The following is a 19,933-nucleotide window of genomic DNA, read 5'->3' on the forward strand; positions in this document are numbered from 1 at the left end:
TATCATCATCTACAGTGCATAATATCATCCAAAGATTCAGAGAATCTGGAACAATCTCTGTGTGTAAGCTCTATAGGTCAAAAACGAAGCCATATCTAAACATGACCCAGAAGCGCAGGAGTTTTCTCTGGGCCAAGGCTCATTTAAAATGGACTGTGGCAAAGTGGAAAACTGTTCTGTGGTCAGACGAATGAAAAGTTATTTTTGGAAAACTGGGATGCCATGTCATCCGGACTAAAGAGGTCAAGGACAACCCAAGTTGTTATCAGCGCTCAGTTCAGAAGCCTGCATCTCTGATGGTATGGGGTTGCATGAGTGTGTGTGGCATGGGCAGCTTACACATCTGGAAAGGCACCATCAATGCTGAAAGGTGTATCCAAGTTCTAGAACAACATATGCTCCCTTCCAGACGTCGTCTCTTTCAGGGAAGACCTTGCATTTTCCAACATGACAATGCCAGACCACATAGTGCATCAATTACAACATCATGGCTGTGTAGAAGAAGGATTCGGGTAGTGAAATGGCCAGCCTGCAGCCCAGATCTTTCACCCTTAGAAAATATTTGGTGCATCATAAAGAGGAAGATGCGACAAAGAAGACCTAAGACAGTTGAGCAATTAGAAGCCTGTATTAGACAAGAATGGGACAACATTCCTATTCCTAAAGTTGAGCAACTTGTCTCCTCAGTCCCCAGCATTATAAACAGAAAACACTGCTTGTGCTTCTCTACTTGTTTGACTTTAGGGCCCCAGTATACAGAAGATATGAGACACACACCTGATTGTGAGTGCTGGAGATCCCACAGAGGAAGACGAAGTCTGCGATGAAGAGAGAGATGCTCAGATGGAGATGAATGCTGGTTCGGGTTCCTTGGATGGAGCGGCAGAACTTGAACGTCAGGATACAGAGAAACAAACAGACCAGAGACAGAACTAAACCCACACGAGTGATCATCACCAACTCAAACGAATCCTGGAGGAGAGGAAGAGGAAAACAGACATATGGAGGAGTGAACATCATCATTTAATCTGAAATCTTAAATATGTGAAATCTGGTTCACAGATGTACCTGGAGAGGATAGAGAGCCATGAGCACAGCGAAACTACTGAGATGAGAGCAGGAGCAGGCTGTATGAGTGCTGTTAGACCACGCCCTCTCACAGCCCCGCCCAGACCACACCCCCTCAGCATAATCCCAGTACACACAGAAGTAAGCCACGCCCCCAGACTCCGCCCTCTCCTGAATAAGACAGAACAGAATAACTTGAAGTTATAAAAGGGGAGAAAAACATGAACGTCTGGTCTTCTGCATGAGAATCGGTGTGTCTCCATGAGATCTTGTGCTGGTCATGAGCTGATCTGTCATTATCTTCACCTCCTCGTGTGTAAAGACGAGCGTCACCGGCTCTGACAGCTGCTTGGTTTCTGCATTACTGACGACGGCTGTCACCACTTTAGAGTTGAGTTGATAACTGATGCGTGTCTCTTCATCATCTGGTTTCTCTCTTTTCATCTTGTGGAGCAGATCACTGGATGAGTTCAGATCTTTATAACTGACCAGAGCCGCAAACGCAAAACCTAAAGGAAAAACACATTCACATATCGTCAGAAAAGTGCTGATGGTTTCATGAGTACATTTATGTGCACGTGTTTATTTATACCTGGATATGATTCCCCTACAACTGTTTCCCAGCTGGTGTTGAAGAGGGCGGAGTCTGTGCTCAGAGTGACACGCCCACTGGGCGGAGTCTGACCCCGCATGACTGCAACCTCAGCAACTGTGATTCACATCATGAAGAACAACTACTTTCAGTCTTAAACACACACAGTTAAATCTGAATTTGCATGTAAATCACTGTTTATAATAAAAATGCCTTATTTTCAGTATTTCTATGCAGAACCAGAGTGAGATTGTGTCTAAACTGAAATGTGTGTGGTTTCTCACAGGTGTTGTGTGTCTCCATCCTGGTCACTGGCTCTTTCAGCTGAGGTCCGATCAGACGCATGCTGTTCTCCACCGCATCCAGAAACTGATTCAGTGTCTCACCGTCAGCGATGGTTCCTTCAGACAGCAGCTCATCAGAGGAACTGAACACATTCTGTGAAATAAATCAGAGATGTTCATTCATCACTGTGTGAGTGCATGATCACAAACTACTGTGTGAATATATATCATGCAGTGAGTGTTTCACCTGCAGTAGCTCCTCTCCAGTCAAATGTTCTCCATGTGGATCATTCAGAGATTCACAGCTCTTCTTCAGCAGTGACATCAACTGCTTCAACTAGAAGACGACACACAGAAATCAGTGCATTTGAGTCTGACCGTACATCTGTCTATATAATAATAATAATCATAAGCAGATTCTACCTTCTTGGGCCTGTGGTCTACAGACAAGGGTCCAAACTGATTGCAGGTCATTTCTGTGCACAACGACAGGAAAGACAATATAATATTCAAATAGTTGAGAATGAAAACACTCTGATTATCTTCTATAAGCTTCTCAGCAGCTGCTGTGTGATAAATAGACCAACCTAAAAAAAATTCATCTGTGCATTTAAAATAAAGCAAATAATGCTAGACATCTCACCGATACATTTTGACTGGTTGTGGCCATAATTACTGTAACCCTGGTCACATTTGCAGCTGTATCCGCCCTGATGATTGTAGCAGCTGCCGTCTGTGCCACAAACATCTGGAGCATCTTTACACTCATCCATGTCTGTGAGAGAGAGAAAAAATGATTTAACTAGTTTAGATTTTATAAAGCTTAAGCGTACACACAAAGACAACATCATGAGCAGATACTGTCTCTTATCCCACAATCCTCTCTCGTACCTTTACACGGTCCTGTTAAGCTCATTTCGAATCCTTCATGACATCTGCAGTAGTAACTTCCCTCTGTATTCACACACTGAGCGTGATCTCCACACACGACCGGGAAGACAGCACACTCATCCTCATCTGAAAGAGAGAGCAGTCAGGAAGGATGCATTTCAGCTGTGTTACAGTGTTGTGCCTGAACGCATTCATTGAACGACAGTTCATGAACTCGTTCATATTTTGGGCGAACGTGAACTGAACGTGCTGTATTACTGCCTGATGAACGTTACTGTCAACTCGTTCATTCTGGTGTCTGTGAACGGCACGCTCTCTCAGGTTAACTTCGTTCAATAGGGTGCCAGATTTCTATAGAGCCTTCCAGGCGAAAACCCGGCTAAAACACACCGTAAACGAGTCTTAATATGTAGCGGAAAAACACCCAATCTGGCAACACCAGCCACCAGTGTCGCACCGCCGTCCGCCGCATGTGTGACGCGGCATCAAAAAAACAACAAAAAAAAAGCATGGAGGCGACAGCAGCATGTAGCAAGAAGCGTATGATCATTTAAAATAATGTTATGATGTTTATGACAAGGTCGGTGAGAATGGGAGACATTAAAGCAACAATGGGGAAATGCTGTCCCCTCAATGCTAATGTAAACCCTGGTTGGATAAGGATTCAAAATTGGATATGAAGATGAAATCTGACGCATAGCTTCATTGTTAAAACCGATAAAATAATTGCTGTCTGTGATTCTATATGGGCTGTGGCAATAATTTTGAAAAATAATAGCTCGCAGCAACGTATGGAAAAAAAGAACTATAGTTTATATATAAACTTTTACTATTCAACCAAACCACAAAGTCATAATTACCAACACATTTTTGTTCATAAGATGTATATCCAGTGTGACATCCACTGCATGACGGGAGAAAGAGACCTGAGCAGAGAATGGGAAAAAAATACACTTATTTTTAACAATTCATTTTTACTATTATTTTACATCATTTACATAAAGCTCAACATCACTGAATGTGCATGCGATCTGCAGGCAAACTGCATTATAATGGTGAGAGGAATGTTATTAATTCAACCAATATTTTGTAAAACATACACCTGTTCTTCTGCTTTAATGTCCCTGAACTTTTGATAAACACCAGTGTTGCCAATTTTGCTGCTTTATTGAGCAACTTCTTCAAAAAACACCTAGCAACATTTTTTTTTTTATTTGGCAACTTTTGAAAAGAGATTTACATGATAAAAATGCACATATTTTCCCCCTAACTTCCACAAAAAGCCAAAACCAAAGATGCCTAGCAGTACACACACCACGTGATTGTTAGTTGTGACTGTTCAATAACAATTGTTCATTTATGATGCACCTTTCAGTAGCTTGTATCTGTATTTGCTAATTGCTTAATTCCGCCAAAATAACCATATATATAGTAAACGTTTAGTAAAGTGTAGTAACCACACACACACACACACACACACACACATGAATCAGGGGATGGTTAACTGAAGTTCATTGCCCTAATAAATTGGAAACCGTTATTCATTGGAGCAGAGAGCAAAGAGAAACACGGCCACGCGATAAAATGCTATTGTTACAGGAATTGTTTTTCAAGGTCCTACAGCTTTGTGCTTCGGGAAATGAGAGAGGGGCCTTCTGAGATGTGAGAATCTCGGGGCCCTACGTCCCATCGTGTCCGAAGGGTGGATGTCCCACCTCCAATGTAAACGCGTACCGGTTTGGTGGAAACAAACTCCATTCTGTGACCCTTTGACCCCTAAGGCAGGTCGTAGGGCCACCAGACTTTTCCGCCCGGTCGAGGGGGTCCCCATGAGGCAAACATATCAAATTCGGCCCAATCGGACCCCGGCGAGCCGTGTCCACGAAACCGCTAGGCCTAACACATTCAAGTAAATGGCAGGTGGGACTTTTTTAGAAAAGACCCAGGGACAACGCTCAAAGTAAAGAATCTTCACAGATCAACAGATTCCAGCGCTGTAAACATCAACACTCTCACGAGAATTAACCACGGTTTTATTATAGTAAAAGTGTAGTAACCATGGTTTTTCGGCGTATTGATTCTCATTTGTATAATCACACTTTTTACGACACATACACTATGGTCAGTGTAGCAAAAACATTTAGTTTAACTATAGCTTTTGGGTTTCATTTGTGGTAAAACCATGGTTAATGTTCGTAACGGTCTCTGTATATATTCCCAGAAGTCTGACTACCAATCCACATTTAGTCACAAATATATAGTAATACTATAGAGTGAAACAACTACTCACCCAAGAGAAGAGCCCATTTCAGCTCCATGTTAGGAAACCGCAAACAGCTATTGTGTTTATGTGTGTTTGATGCTTTTTCAAGACTCGTGGTAGAGTTGTGTTAAATCTCCAAAAGAAAATCCGTCTTCACGAATTGAAAGTCTTCAGTATCGCTACTTCTTCAGTCACGTGTTCCGCATGAAAGACCGCTTCCATGGAGGGCCATAAAGGTTCTGTAGAACTCCTAAAAACTAGAAAACATTTCAATACGTTCCGATGCATTGCTCCTCATTTCTAGAGAGACTTCACGTCGAGACTTCACTGCTTTCCTGGCCACTAGTGTGAGATATACTTCAACCACAAGGTGTCCTCCTTCCGAATACAAATGATTCATCTTCAGCTGATTTAACCCAAGCTTATGCGTTGTTGGGGACGTTTTCGTCCACTAGGGGGTAAAGTTGAGTCTTATTTTGGCCACAACTTTCTGTGTTTCAGCTAATGGAATGATTTTTGGTGACAAATCTTATTTTGACCCATATTTTGGGAAAATTTTGAAATTTTTCAAAAACTCAACGGTACACTGTGGGCAAATTCACTACCCTTTCGGGATGTTCGTGGATGAAAACATCCACTCAATTAAACTGCTGTAAAAATGTATCAGATTAATTTTTTCTTTTAATTTTTTTTTGCATAAATCTATTAATCAACCTCAGTCCTGATCAAAACTACCAAATGTTTATAAAAATTCCAAGATTTTAACTCTTTAATTACCAAAGTTCATAAATGATGTCACTGATTTGGGGAAAAAAAACATTTTTAAAAAACATCTTTAATTACATATTTTCAATATAAAAAGTGATTGCGGACTGGATATTTTTTTACCTTTTATCACAGTCTTGGGCATGTCAAAGATTAGTAACAAGATTGGCTTTGATGCATTGTTAGTTTTTGTGCAGCATTAAATTTAAATATTTTCTCCCTAATTTGTTGTTGGTGGCTGTTTTTGCCCCATTGACTTCCATTATAACGACATTTTTTGATTGCAAAGCAATGACACCATATAATCATGCATTCTTGATTGTTTGTGGTTTTCCCTTTTGGGAAGAGGTAAAAAACTTATATTTTTACAGTTGATCACTAGGTGGGACTTTAACCCTTTAGATAGGCCTGTGCAAAAAAAAGGCTTAGTTTCTGGCTTGTATATGGAGTTATATGGATTATAACAGCAAATTATAGTGTTTGTGTGTGTGTGAGATTCTTGATTGTTGGTGGTTTTCCCTGTTGGGAAGAGGTAACATTTGTTATTTTTTACAGTTGATCACTAGGTGGGATCATTAACCCTTTAGATAGGCCTGTGCAAAAAAGGCTTAGTTTCTTGCTTGTATATGGAGTTATATGGAGTATAATAGCAAATTATAGTGTGTCTCTAGACCCAGTCCCTTCACACCTTCTCCGAAACAATCCTTCCAACACTTATACACTCACACATATCAACACATTTCTTCTCACAGACACTCTCCCCGCTGCATTCAAGCAGGCTCGGGTAAACCCACTACTCATAAAATCCTACATTAAACACTTCTCTTACGTACAGCTACAGACCTGACTCTCCTTGAATTCATAGCGAAAACACTTGAATGACTTGTTTTCAACAAGGTATAATTATTTCTTTCACAGAATAACCAACTGGAAATTAATCAATTCCAGATCATCTGTTCTCTTTCAGCTGGATCTATCTGTCACTTTTGAAACCGTGAATCATCAGATCCTCCTGTATGCTCTCTCATCACTGGGCACCACAGGAGATCCACATCTCACTGATAGGTCTTTCAGGGTGGCTTGGGGAGGGGAGGTATCCAGAGCACATCAACTTGTCACTGGGGTTCCTCAGGGATCAGTTCTTGGACCCCTCCTCTTCTCCATATACACAACATCATACAGGCACATGGATTCTCCTACCATTGCTAAGCTGATGACACATAGATCTATCTTTGATTTCAAACAGATGATCCTGCGGTAGCTGCATTGATCTCAGGCTGGTGGACATCTCGGCATGGATGAAAGAATATCACCTACAGCTCAAACTGGCAAAGACTGAGCTTCTTGTCTTCCCTGCCACTCCAACTCTACAGTATGATTTCTCCATCCAGCTAGGCTCTTCTACAAGTACCTCATCAACTTCAGTCAGAAACCTTGGTGTAACCTTTGATGACCAGCTGATCTTCAAAGACCACATTGCAACGACTGCTTGATCTTGCAGGTTTGCACTGCACTGCATCAGAAAGATCAGTCCCTTTCTAATGGAGCATGCTGCACAACTTCTTGCCCAGGCCCTTTCATTTCTAGACAGGACTACTGCAATGCACTTCTGATTGGACTTCCATCAAGCACAATCAAACATCTTGTATTGTATTGTATTGTTTTTTATTTGTATAGCACATTTAAAAGCAACTCATGTCGGCCAAAGTGCTTTCCAACAAAACAACATTTAACCAAAACTAAAACAGCAAGAACATAAAATAACATGACAGACAAACAAGACCATCAGATATACACAAGCTATCTCACATTAAATGCCCTGGCAAGTAAGTGCCTTCTTAAGTGTATTCAAATGACCTAATGATTTCCAGTGGCAGGTCATTCCGGAGGCGATGTGCTAATCGAAAAGGCACAATCTCCTTTTGACTTTAAGCGGGATTTTAGGACCTTTAACAAACATTTTTGAGATGACCTCAATGGCCGTGTTGAAGAATAAAACTGGATCATGTCTGAAATATATTCAGGTTCTAGACAAATGATTCAGAATGCAGCAGCATGACTGGTTTTCAAAGAGCCCAAAAGAGCCCATGTTACATCTCTCTTTATCTCCTTGCACTGGCTACCGGTTGCGCTCGCATCAAGTTCAAGACATTGATGCTCATATATAGAACAGCCACAGACTCAGCACCCATTTACTTTGTAACAGTCACCGCCTGTCACAGGATCTTTTAGGACTTGTGGGTGCTATTTTCTTCCTAACCACTAGGAGGATGCTAGAGGGCACATTCTCTGGGATAAAACAGGAAGCATCAGAGTAAGTGCTAAGGTTTGTTTGATGCTGCCATATGGTTGTTTGCTAACTATCTTTCCAATCCTGTTTGAGAAACTGATTGTTTCCTGCTCAGATGTAAGTTAAATTGTTTGTGTGAAATGTTTGGGGTAACGGATGGGGAATCTATTTAGTAATTGATGTGTGTGATGTGTTTCTTGTAGAGGATTGGTTTGGGGATGTAGCTATTGTATCTCAGGTGTGGATGTAGCTACGTGATGGGACCAAAACAAAACCCTGCTTATACTACTGGAGCACTTGTGTGATTCGTTTGAAGAGAGAAATAATGACTCACCAAACAACTAAGCATTGGACATCCTCTAACTTCATCATGGTTCACCTTGGCACCTACAGATAAGACACACCTTTTTCAGTTTTTAAACTACTGAGGCTTGTGGCCCTCGGATGACTGTGTTGGACATTTCTATACACCCATATGTATATATAAGGGCGTGATTGGAAATAACAAATTGATCGCTGTATAACAAGTGTATGTTTTGTGATATATTGGGTTTTGGTGGAAAAGGAATGGGTAAAACTTTGAATTATATGAAGAAAGTAACATTGCACTTGTGGGTGGACGTGCTTATTTTAGATCTTATTCCAACTGAGTTCAATTGAGTATTGCACACAAGATTACCCTTTTTTTATAACTTGTTATAACTGTTATAACTTCCACCCACTATTATGAATCTACATCCCCTCCCGAAGTCTGAGATCTGCTAGTGAGTGACACCTCTTGGTACCATCACAGAGAGGCTCAAAATCACTTTCCAGAACATTTTCATTCACTGTTCTTGGCTGGTGGATTCCCACACCCATCTGGAATGAAGAATCCCTGACAATTCTCAAGTGACAGCTGAAAATTCAGCTGTTTCGTCAGCATTTGACTGCATCCTATAAATAATAATAATAAAAAAATATATTTTGCGGTTTCTCTCCTTAATCCTTCACTTCTAACTTTTACTAATCTGAACAATGTCTGAAACTTTGTATTACGAGCACTTCCTGTGTTTATTTGCCTCCTTATGATGAATAACTTGTTGTTTTCACTTGTTGCAGGGGAAGTTGTTACAACCGGGGGTTCAGTGCCTTGCTCAAGGACACTTCAGCCATTGATATTGAGGGTGCAAGAGAACGCTGTTCATTCACTTCCCCCAATCTACCAGTTCCTGCCAGGACAGAGACTAATAATGGAATAATGAATCTACTCACCCAAAAGAAGAGCCCACTGTAGCTCCATGTTAGGAAACAATAAACTCCTGGTTTCTAAGTGACTTATTTTTTTATATGCTTTTAGAAGTTTGGGGATGTATTAAATGTGTACTTTTACTTCATGTCTTGAAGCTCTTCAGCTCTTTTAGTGGTAGGCTATATATGTCTCCTGTTATTTGTTCCTCCTACTAGAAAATATATTTTCCAAGAAAGCAAAGAAAGAAAAAAAAAACACTTTTCTTTCTTTTTATTTACACTATTTTCTTTTGCATTCCTCCCCATCTTGTATTCTGTAAGTTGGAAATGGGCGTGTCGAAAGGTCTTTATGATTGGTCACGAAGGCTGCCTGTTATATTGGCAGGTCTCACACTTAATTGCTTACAGAATAACGGGAAGTGTATAAACAAGAGATGTATCTAAGCATAATCCCATACTTACACTGTAAAAATTGTGATAAAAAAAAAAAAAATGCTAAAGCATCTTCATTCTGTCAGAGACTGCCTGGGGAAACCCTAACCCTAACCCTAATCAAAATATAATAAAAGATTTAAAAAATAAATAAAAAGACCTATAGGAAGTTTACAAATTTTAAAATAACACTGGAGCATCTGCACTTTTCAACACACATCACATATACTAATATAGTATCATATTTTGTACATATTGTAAACTTAATCGTCATTGTTTATTTATAAGTGCATCTTTATTTATATTTACTGCTGCGTCTGAGCTTCACAACAAGCATTTAAATGTAAAAATTGTCAGTGAAATATTGTGACTTCAAAAGTGAAAGTGAAACGTGTTTTGAGATTTCAGTTCTGAAATTATAGTCCATTTAACTCTTTTCAAAAGATTCAGAAAAATGTCTAATGATTTGACCCCTTTAAGCTTGCAGCGGCTAGAAGAGGCTTTTATTTTTATTAAATCAACTGACTAAAGCAATATCATGCTGTAAAATACATTGCAGATGTCCTATAACAGATACAGGGGAAACAAACAAAAACACAGGTGTCAGCTTCTATACCAATCGCCACTATAAGATGACTCCTTTATTCAACACTCAACAGCATTAAAATACAAATAGTGGCCTAACATGAACTATGCCAAAATACATTTACACACTTTTAGGGGTCATATGATGTGATTTCAATTTGTCCTTTCTCTTTAGTGTGTTACAAGCTCTTGGTGCATGAAGAAGATCTGTAAAGTTGCAAAGATTAAAGTCTCAAACCCAAAGAGATATTCTTTATAAAAGTCAACCACGCCCCTCTGAAACAGCTCGTTCGAACACGCCCTCACATCTCTATATCACTATTGGGAAGATTTGCATAACAACGTCCAGATGTTAACACAAAGAAAGAAGGCATACCTTTTATTCCCGCTGTTGCTGCTGGTGCCCTCAGTGTCACACCCCGTTTCACAAAGGAGGTTAAGTGAAAACTCTGAGTATGTTAACCCTGAAACGAGGGAAACTCTGGGTTTTCTGTTTCAGAATGGGAGGTTTGTCAAACCTGAGAAAGCAGGGTAAGTCAAGCCCGTTTCTGAAAGTGTGCTAACTTATATCAGTTACCGTAGTAACTTACACTATGAACCTAACCTGGTCAGGAGCAGGTTTTCTTCGGTAAACCCAGAGTTACTTTTGGTGTCCTCCCCCTTTTTAAACACTTCATTGATGCACGCGGGAAAAATGCTCTTCTTACTAAGTGTTAACTAGCAAAGACAACTCAGTTTGGTGTCTTCAACAATACAGGAAAAAAAATCACTGTGTACATTGCGGTCAAAATATTACATCTTCATGCTCTTACAAATGTAAAGGAGTCTAAATGGCAAGAGGTGCTTCTCCCAAGGGCAGCTGGAGGACCTTGTACAAACCCTCTATTGAAAAAAGAACTGGAGATCTTCAGTGGAGGTTAGTGCATGGTATAATAGCTACTAACAGACAAAGAGCACGTCTTGGTCCTCAGGTGAGGGAGAGATGTGCTTTCTGTGGGATACCAGAAACTGTTTTTCATCTATTTTTAAATTGTGCTAGATTACAACTGTTGTTTATAACAGTAGATGGGTGGTGTCAGAGAAGTTTTCTACCCTATGTGTGTTTTATATGTGGGCCTGAATATAAAAAAAGTATAAAAGAGTCTCATGTCTTATTAAACTTTTTATTTGGGCAAGTTAAAATGGCCATTTGGTTGTCAAGGAAAGAATAATTGTCTGGTGAAGTTGATTAAATCCTCAGGGGTTTAATAAGATCAATATTAAAAATTGAATACACATACTACAAATTGGTTAATGACCATGAAACGTTTAAATATAAATAGGGTGTAAATCAATGTGTTTGTGATCTTGACTATAATGGACATTTGAATTATTTCCTTTAGTTTTTTTTGCTGTTGCTGTGTTTTTTTCACTTTTACCCCCCCGCCGCCATTTCTTTTCTATGTGATAATATGATGATATATGATGCTTAATTACCATGTTTTGGGGTATTAAAGTGTTTTTTTAAGTCAAAGTCTCTCTCTCTCTTTCTTCCACTGGGTTTTCCCCTTGTTTCTTCTTCTGCAGGTCTCATTCATGTCAGCTCCTGCTCAGTGTGAGAGACTCCAGCTCTTTCTCCACATGCTTCCTGACAAGAGTAACTGAGAGGGTAACTGCTGCTTGTTATAGTTAATAGTAACAAAAACAAGCTGGAAATATTTGAGCTCAAAATCAAGATTACTGTTTCTCCGTAAAGATGTTGTTTTACTTTTTATTATCTGCATAATCACAGGAGAATTATATAAAAAAACACATTCTAAATAAAAAACTAAATAATACATTCCTAAATAAATTCAGAAAATATTAATATACAAAGATCATACATCTTTATGATTACATTTTATAAAGACACGATTTCTGATAAGATCATTTATGTATTTGAAAGGAAAGGTAAACTTTCTCCTGTTTAAAACCAAAGTAGTGTTTCACATTAATTTCTTGCACTTCAATATTTTTAGAGTGGTTCTTTGTACGGTCTTTATACAGTTTGTGACAATCAAAACAAGATCAACCTCGACATAATAAAACGTATCATTTTAAAGAAGCTGCCTTTTGTGTAATCTAGAATGTAACATTTTCTACATCCATAGCAGAAAACAAATAAAAACCAACGCAACCATTATTTTAAAAATTCATTTAGTAGCATGATCTATTTTAGATGTTTCCATGACAGGTCTATAACTCAGTCTGCAGTAAAAGATGCTAAATTACTGTTCACGGTGTGTGTGTTCACTGCTGTGTATGTGTGCACTTTGGATGGGTTAAATGCAGCGCATGAATTCTCAGTATGGGTCACCATATTTGGCTGAATGTCACGTCACTTTATTCTTACAGCAGTTTTCAGATCGTCTGATTGGACAGGAATAAGTAGGATGAATTGATGACCCCCTGTCGAACTGAAAAGTCTTCATTTGTCACAAAAAAGGTTAAAGTCTTCTAAGGTTTGTAAAATCCATCAGCACATGACAAGTGTTTTATATCTGTGACTCTGCTGTGCTTCCGTCGCTCCGTAGAGGTTTCTGTGAAAGTCAAAGGAGGAATGAAGAAGCTGAAGCCACAAACACTGCTTTAATGTCAAACACACACACACACACACACACACACACACACTCTCTCTAATCAATGTACCTGACTGCTGCTGGTACTGTGTTCGGCTTTCTTCTTGTGTGGACACATTCGGACAAACAGATTGTAATACTCTGTCCTGACCTGAGGGGGCGACACAACAGGCAAAATTGATGATAACTGATTAAATACTCAATTACAGGTGCTTTTTTGGAGCTTTTTGAGCCTATGGAGGCACCAATAATAAAATATATATATACTTTCACACATAATGATAAACCAATGTAAAATATAAAAATATTGTATTAAAACAGCTAGTTAATATATAGTCGGACGAAACTGTCATATCGCGCGTTCTGTGAAATGACAAATTTGCTAGATCTGCGCACGGAAGTTATCAGTCTAAATGTTCTGCAGAATAAGTCAACAGTGAAAATCAATAGTAGATTTCATCAACTCCAACAGTTTATCACTAATATTGGAAATAAATGATCACGTTAAATATAAAGTATTCAAAACTGGTAAGTTCATATATTTGGAGTAAAGCTGAACTGAACTGATGATTCAGTCACATATCGCTCCGGACTGCGCGCCTCATGACGAGCTCAACGCATCGCCACAGAAACAAGAATGAGATGCATTTTAACATAACTGTGGCATTAAACTCCGTTAGTGAGGGCTCGTTTAAAATATTACACATATAGAGGCCATTCAGATTACTTGTTAAAGTGTAATGAAACACCTTATATATGCAGACGATGTATGTCTGTTTGTGGATGGAGACTTTGTAACGGCCAAAACTATTTACTTTGCATGCATCACATTATAGTGCAGTGTGCCCTTTAAGAGACTGATCACTTAACTTATAACGCATACTATGTGCTGATGATATAGAAGGACTATGTGAGAACCACTATGGATGATAAGTTCGCTCTGTCACCTTGTTAATTATTTTGTCTTTACTTTATTTGTAACACCAAGAAAGAGTTAATCTCCCATGAATGAGAAGAGCGCGTTGTCGTGTACCAGCCATTAAATATGTGGGACACCAACTCCTCGTTTTCTATCTCTTTTATTTCAGGGATTTAACAAGTTATCCGAGTCAAAGCGGACAACTTCTTCAACGACTACAGGCTCTAATTCTCTTTTACGTGGTGTGTGTGTGTGTGTGTGTGTGTGAAATGCGGTGCTGAAGTGAAATAACTGGGCAGTTTGATAGCCCAATTGTTATAGGCCGCCTAATAAAAATACAAATAACAATAGTGTCACGTACGGGAACACAGGAGATGGAAGATCCAAGTGCAGTGTGAGTTTAATAGGGTTATCCAAAATCAGAGTCAAAACAAGCGGGGGTCATAACCAAATATCAGTCCAAAACAGAAACAAACAAACAAACAAACAGGAACAGGAACTCGAAGACTAGGAACGCGAGGAAACTTGGTGACGGAAAGTAAGGACTCCATGCAGACAAACAGAAAAGGACTGGTTAATATAGGGAGTATAATGACTGACAAGTGAAGACACCTGAGTGCAATTAACAGGAGTGCAATTACTGTGATGAAGGGACAAAGCTAGTGGGAATTGTAGTGCCTACGGTGAGGTGCCTATGGGGAAGTGAGACCACTAGTGGACACCCAGGGAAACAGAGACCAGACAGCGTGACATTACCATCTCCTCCACGGATCAGCTTCCAGATGCTCCACCCGAACCCAAGAAGAGATCAAAGAATACAGAGACCAGGAGGGAGGTGGAGCGGCGGAGGACCAGGGGGAGGGACGGAGGGCCAGGTAAAATGGGGAAACAGAGACAAGTGCAATTAACAAAAACAAGGAACCCAGGAGGGAGGTGGACCGGCGGAGGACGAGGGGGAGGGACGGAGGGCCAGGTAATAGAGGGTAACAGAGACAGGAATTGGCAAAAAAAAACAACCACAATATACAAGTCCAAGGGAGAACAGAAAGTTCAGTGGCCCAGGGCCGAACCGACAGGGCAGGAATCTAGGGTGGAGCAAGGTGGAATTGGAGCCATGCGGTTGAGTCAGAAACCCACCAGGGCGGCACAGAAGACCACAACATCCGTGCGGTCGAAACAGAAGCCCAACAGGGTGGCGCAGAGGACCACGACATCCGTGCGGTCGAGACAGAAGCCCACCAGGGTGGCGCAGAAGACCACCACATCCGTGCGGTCGAGACAGAAGCACACCAGGGCGTCGCAGAAGACCACCACAACCGTCTGGTCGAGACAGAAGCCCACCCGTGCGGCGCAGAAGACCACCACAACCGTGCGGTCGAGACAGAAGCCCACCCGTGCGGCGCAGAAGACCACCACAACCGTGCGGTCGAGACAGAAGTCCAGCCAGGCGGCCCAGAGGACCACCACATCCGTGCGGTCGAGACAGAAGCCCACCAGGGCGGCGCAGAAGACCAACACAACCGTGCAGTCGAGACAGAAGCCCACCAGGGCGGCGCAGAAGATCACCACATCCATGCGGTCGAGACAGAAGCCCACCAGGGTGGCGCAGAAGACCACCACAGCAATGCGGTTGAGACAGGAGCCCACCAGGGCAGCACCGAGGACCACCACAGTGGGATTGATGATACATGAGAGCAAGTCTGGATAGGCAAGTCTGAAACAGAGAACATGAACAACTTAAGGGTGGCCTCCGTGGCCACGACAGGATCAGTCAAGTGCTCAGAGAGTTCGGCTGATACGTGGAGAGGCTCCGGTAGTTCAGCAGAGACGTGGAGAGGCTCTGCTAGTTCCGCAGAGTTTAGACTGCTCATGAAGATCAATGGTGACTTGACTCTGCTCATGAAGATCATTGGTGACTTGACTCTGCTCATGAAGATCATTGGTGACCTGACTCTGCTCATGAAGATCATTGGTGACCTGACTCTGCTCATGAAGATCATTGGTGACTTGCATTTGCTCATGAAGATAGTCGGTGACTTGCCTTTGCCCATGAAGATAGTCGGTGACTTGATCCTGCCCATGAAGATAGTCGGTGACTTGACCCTGCCCATGAAGAACACTGGTGACTTGACTTTGCCCATGAAGATCATTGGTGACTTGACTTTGCCCATGAAGATCATTGGTGACTTGACTTTGTCCATGAAGATCACTGGTGACTTGCCTTTGCACATGAAGATCAATGGTAACTTGAATTTGCCCATGACGAACACCGGTGTCCTTGAAGATCACCAGTGACTTGACTTGACTTGACTTGACTCCGGAGTGTCAATGGTGACTTGACCTGACTCTGGAGGGTCAACGGTGACTTGACCTGACTCTGGAGTCTTAACGTTGACTTGACCTGACTCTGGAGTGTCAACGGTGACTTGCCCTGACTCTGGAGTGTCAACAGTGACTTGACCTGACTCTGGAGTGTCAACGGTGGCCTGACCCGACTCTGGAGGGTCAACGGTGACCGACCCGACTCTGGAGGGTCAACGGGAACCTGACTCGACTCTGGAGGGTCAACGGGAACCTGACTCGACTCTGGAGGGTCAACGGGAACCTGACTCGACTCTGGAGGGTCAACTGTGGCTGTCATCCCGTGTAGAGGAGCTGGACAAGCGGCCATCTTGTGCCATGACTCTGGACCGGCGGCCATCCTGGGCAGTGGCGCTGGACCGGCGGCCATCTTGGGCAGTGGTGCTGGAGACGGAAGATCCAAGTGCAGGAGTGCAATTACTGTGATGAAGGGACAAAGCTAGTGGGAATTGTAGTGCCTACGGTGAGATGCCTATGGGGAAGTGAGACCACTAGTGGACACCCAGGGAAACAGAGACCAGAGAGCGTGACAAATAGTTATTATTATTACAACTGTATACATTAATAGGAGAATTAGCCTAATATCATCTTGACTATCAACAGACTATCGGCACAAACCTAAGTGAGCTATTACTTAAAACCATTGAAATCCTGAGATGTTTTGTCTAAAACAAGCCATTGTTGCCCAACATTCAGCGAGTAAGTCATGTTGTGGTTTCTGAGTCATGGTGCGTGTAAATACCGGTTTGGACAGCAGACAGTGCATAATGAAGATGAGCGCCCCCTGGAGGCTGTTGAGGATAATGAAGAGGTACAACATGACTTCAGTCCCTTTCTCCTGGAAGAGGAAGAAGCCGAAGATCCACGTTCCTCCAAGAATACACAACTGAGCCACAGCGGCCACCGTAAAGCTCCTACACACCAAATATAATTCATCAGAACCACTGATGCACAAACATCAAGACTGATTTAATCTATGTTGAGATCACGCACCTGATCTGCTTGAGACTGGAGAGGTCTGGATTGAGGCTGGAGAAGTTTTTGGCCAGTTTCCAGATGGTGATGATGAAGACAAAACCATTGAGGATCACGATGATGCAGACGGGCGCGAAGAAGCTCAAGATAAAATAACGATCGAGAGAGAGCCAGCAGCTGCAACACACATTAGGATAAGAAAATTAGTCACATGATTACAAAAACACACCAGTTCACCCCTCTTTATCTTTCATAATAAGTGTTATTTTAGTGTGACTGATATTTTGATATTTAAAAATTAGTTTTACTTTTTAATTTACATTTTTTTGTATTTTTTGTACTTTTTATTTTAAACAGTTAAAATACAGATTAAATGTTTAACATTATTTCAGTTAATGATTATTTCAAGTATAAGGTTTAAGATTTATTTTTAGTTTAAGAACTCAATGATACTAACCCTCATCATGCTCTTGACACAGAAAGCTCAGACTACAATACTAATTTCATAAGTGATGAATCTTGACTGAAGATCTTATTCTGTCATTTACAGTAACTGCAGGAAATGGTTATGATTATGACATGTCAGGACTGGAACGGCTCTGACCTTTTTATTGTTTGACGTCAGAGACTGACCATGAGGCAGTGTTTCTGAAGCCTAAATATGAATTACTGATGAAACTAGCCAGAGCTATATATATAATGCCTTGCGACTCTAGACACACTTCTACAGCTGAACAGCGCTGGAGACAGAAACTCACTGTCGTTTGGTGCCGTATCCCGCTGGGAAGGTGATGGCAGAGATGATCACGATGACGAGAGGGGCTCCGTATCCCACCAGATACATGTAGAGGTGTTTTAATGTGGTGTTAAACACCATCACAACCATCCGGTAGAGCTGAACCCCCTCCAGCAGCATCCAGCAGAACGCAGACAAGAAGAAGACATGAAGCAGACCGGCCACAATCCCACACGCTACCTGAGAGAGAAACACATGTCAGGTCATGCTCCTGTTTGCGTACCGCAAACCTTCATGTCTGTGTCGGCAGTGCTGGCTAGGAACTGATTACATGTCATCTAGATTAAGCACTCATATTAAGTGTACTCAAAATCAGATTACAGTTACTTTTTTGTGGATAACATGATAACAATTGATTATTATTATTATTATTATTCAGAAGAATGAATTGCATTTTTCTGGGCCTAAAAATACTCGAAAAGTCACGAACCTTTGCACACATCTCATGTTACACACTCGGTGGGGTATAACAGGAAAGAGGGGAGGCCACAGGGGTAATGCTCCAAAGTAAATTTTATTTTATGTTCTCAGCAACAAAATCTAATGAAAATGGCAGACACATGCCACGTGATCGCCGATCTTAGCCTCTGCGCCAGGCGTTGCCAACAGGGAGTCGCTCCGCTTCACTGAGTGTAACCAGGGCACCTTTATACCCAGGCACACCTGTGCACAGGTGTGCCCAATACACCTGATTATCTGTGAACACAAAACATAGCTGAAGGAGTGGCGAACACAGCGGCCGTGACACCCTCCCCCTAAAAACAGGGAACTAAAAGTTTCTGTTAAGGTACCAACAAATCATAACATTAAATGGAAACTAAACCCCTGGTCAGAGCCTGACTCCACCCACTGGCAATATTTGAAAAATACTAAAAAGTGGGTAGAGCACAGCGGAGATAGAGGGGACGAACCGAGGGCGGGGCTGAGTGCGTGGGGCGTGAGCCTGAGAGAAGCAATCCCGCGTAAAATGCAGTTTGCACACTCTAGCTCTAGGCGGGAACTCGCGGCCTTTCAGTCCAAGTGCATGCAACCACTGGTGCCTAATTTTTAAGTTTCCTGGAAAACTATGCAGTCCAGCAGTGCTATTGCAACCAGCAACACTACACCTACGTATCATCCTGACCACTGTAAATAAATCTACGCCAACTTGAAGCTTTCCTAACTGATGCAATACTATGCTATTAACTAAATATGCTTCTAACAATACTAACGTTACACTAACAACTATGCTAATTAACTACATAGGCTACAAGAAATAATCTAAATAACTATATAAATGCTATGCTAAATAGACGCTAAAATACTCTATCCTGATCGTTTTCAATACTTGTAATTCCAACTCCTGATTCACTACAGTGATTTTGACGGAACAAGATGGTTTTATACTACCAAGGGCGTGGTAAGCTCGTACCAAGGGCGTGGTGAGCTGGAAACTGCTTACGTCACCTGCCACCACTTACGTCACGCACCACCGTAACATCCAATAGGAAAAATCAACTGCAGTAGCCACCATTCAACCTGAAGAGGGCAGAACTCAGACTTTTTTAGACCATATATTGTAGAATTAAAACACTTTATACTCAAATGTCAAAAAAGTCACTCGAATCAATGACCAGCACTAAAAAAGCCCCATTCTTACAGATCATTAACTAAAAAAAGTTGGTTTAGGGTTCAGTTACCTTTTAAAGGCCTTTAAAAACTTGTATGCATACGTTATCTTACATCTTTCTACCAGTAGGTTGGCATGACAAAGGAATGAGAAATACATACCCATGGAGCTACCCATACAAACCTTAATATGACATTTTCTAAATAGGAGCCCTGGACAACGCATCGGCTAATGCGTTTTCAGAGTCCTTAATTTGTCATATTTCCAATTAGCAAG

General features: G+C 41.4%; 2 protein-coding genes across 5 annotated transcripts in view; both read right to left on the minus strand.

Moving 5' to 3' along the window:
• Window positions 1-5,328, minus strand: part of LOC132142880 (adhesion G protein-coupled receptor E5-like) — a 28,545-nt gene extending 23,217 nt beyond the window's left edge. Inside the window, exons 1-11 of one of the 3 annotated variants that reach the window (XM_059553066.1) lie at window positions 5,126-5,328; window positions 3,696-3,761; window positions 2,836-2,961; window positions 2,588-2,719; window positions 2,368-2,420; window positions 2,192-2,281; window positions 1,945-2,098; window positions 1,661-1,777; window positions 1,375-1,577; window positions 1,069-1,239; window positions 778-972 (exon numbers count right to left, since the gene is read on the minus strand). In XM_059553066.1, coding sequence (XP_059409049.1) covers window positions 778-972; window positions 1,069-1,239; window positions 1,375-1,577; window positions 1,661-1,777; window positions 1,945-2,098; window positions 2,192-2,281; window positions 2,368-2,420; window positions 2,588-2,719; window positions 2,836-2,961; window positions 3,696-3,761; window positions 5,126-5,153 — 1,335 coding nt within the window. In that variant the 5' untranslated portion in view covers window positions 5,154-5,328. The remainder of the gene's footprint in view (window positions 1-777; window positions 973-1,068; window positions 1,240-1,374; window positions 1,578-1,660; window positions 1,778-1,944; window positions 2,099-2,191; window positions 2,282-2,367; window positions 2,421-2,587; window positions 2,720-2,835; window positions 2,962-3,695; window positions 3,762-5,125) is intronic. The other 2 variants (XM_059553067.1, XM_059553065.1) reach the window with 2 other exon arrangements.
• LOC132142882 (adhesion G protein-coupled receptor E5-like) overlaps window positions 1-19,933 on the minus strand; it is a 31,226-nt gene that overhangs the window by 4,861 nt on the left and 6,432 nt on the right. The window contains exons 12-16 of one of the 2 annotated variants that reach the window (XR_009434118.1): window positions 18,011-18,228; window positions 17,271-17,429; window positions 17,020-17,191; window positions 13,068-13,148; window positions 12,825-12,958 (exon numbers count right to left, since the gene is read on the minus strand). Coding sequence is in view for 1 of the 2 variants with exons in the window: in XM_059553069.1 (XP_059409052.1) it covers window positions 12,914-12,958; window positions 13,068-13,148; window positions 17,020-17,191; window positions 17,271-17,429; window positions 18,011-18,228 (675 nt within the window). In the remaining variant the exon portion in view is untranslated. Of the gene's footprint in view, window positions 1-12,568; window positions 12,959-13,067; window positions 13,149-17,019; window positions 17,192-17,270; window positions 17,430-18,010; window positions 18,229-19,933 lie in introns of those variants that run through there. The other variant, XM_059553069.1, reaches the window with a different exon arrangement.

Source organism: Carassius carassius, chromosome 6 (assembly GCF_963082965.1).
Source record: "Carassius carassius chromosome 6, fCarCar2.1, whole genome shotgun sequence".
In the NCBI taxonomy this organism is placed as follows: Eukaryota; Metazoa; Chordata; class Actinopteri; order Cypriniformes; family Cyprinidae; genus Carassius; species Carassius carassius.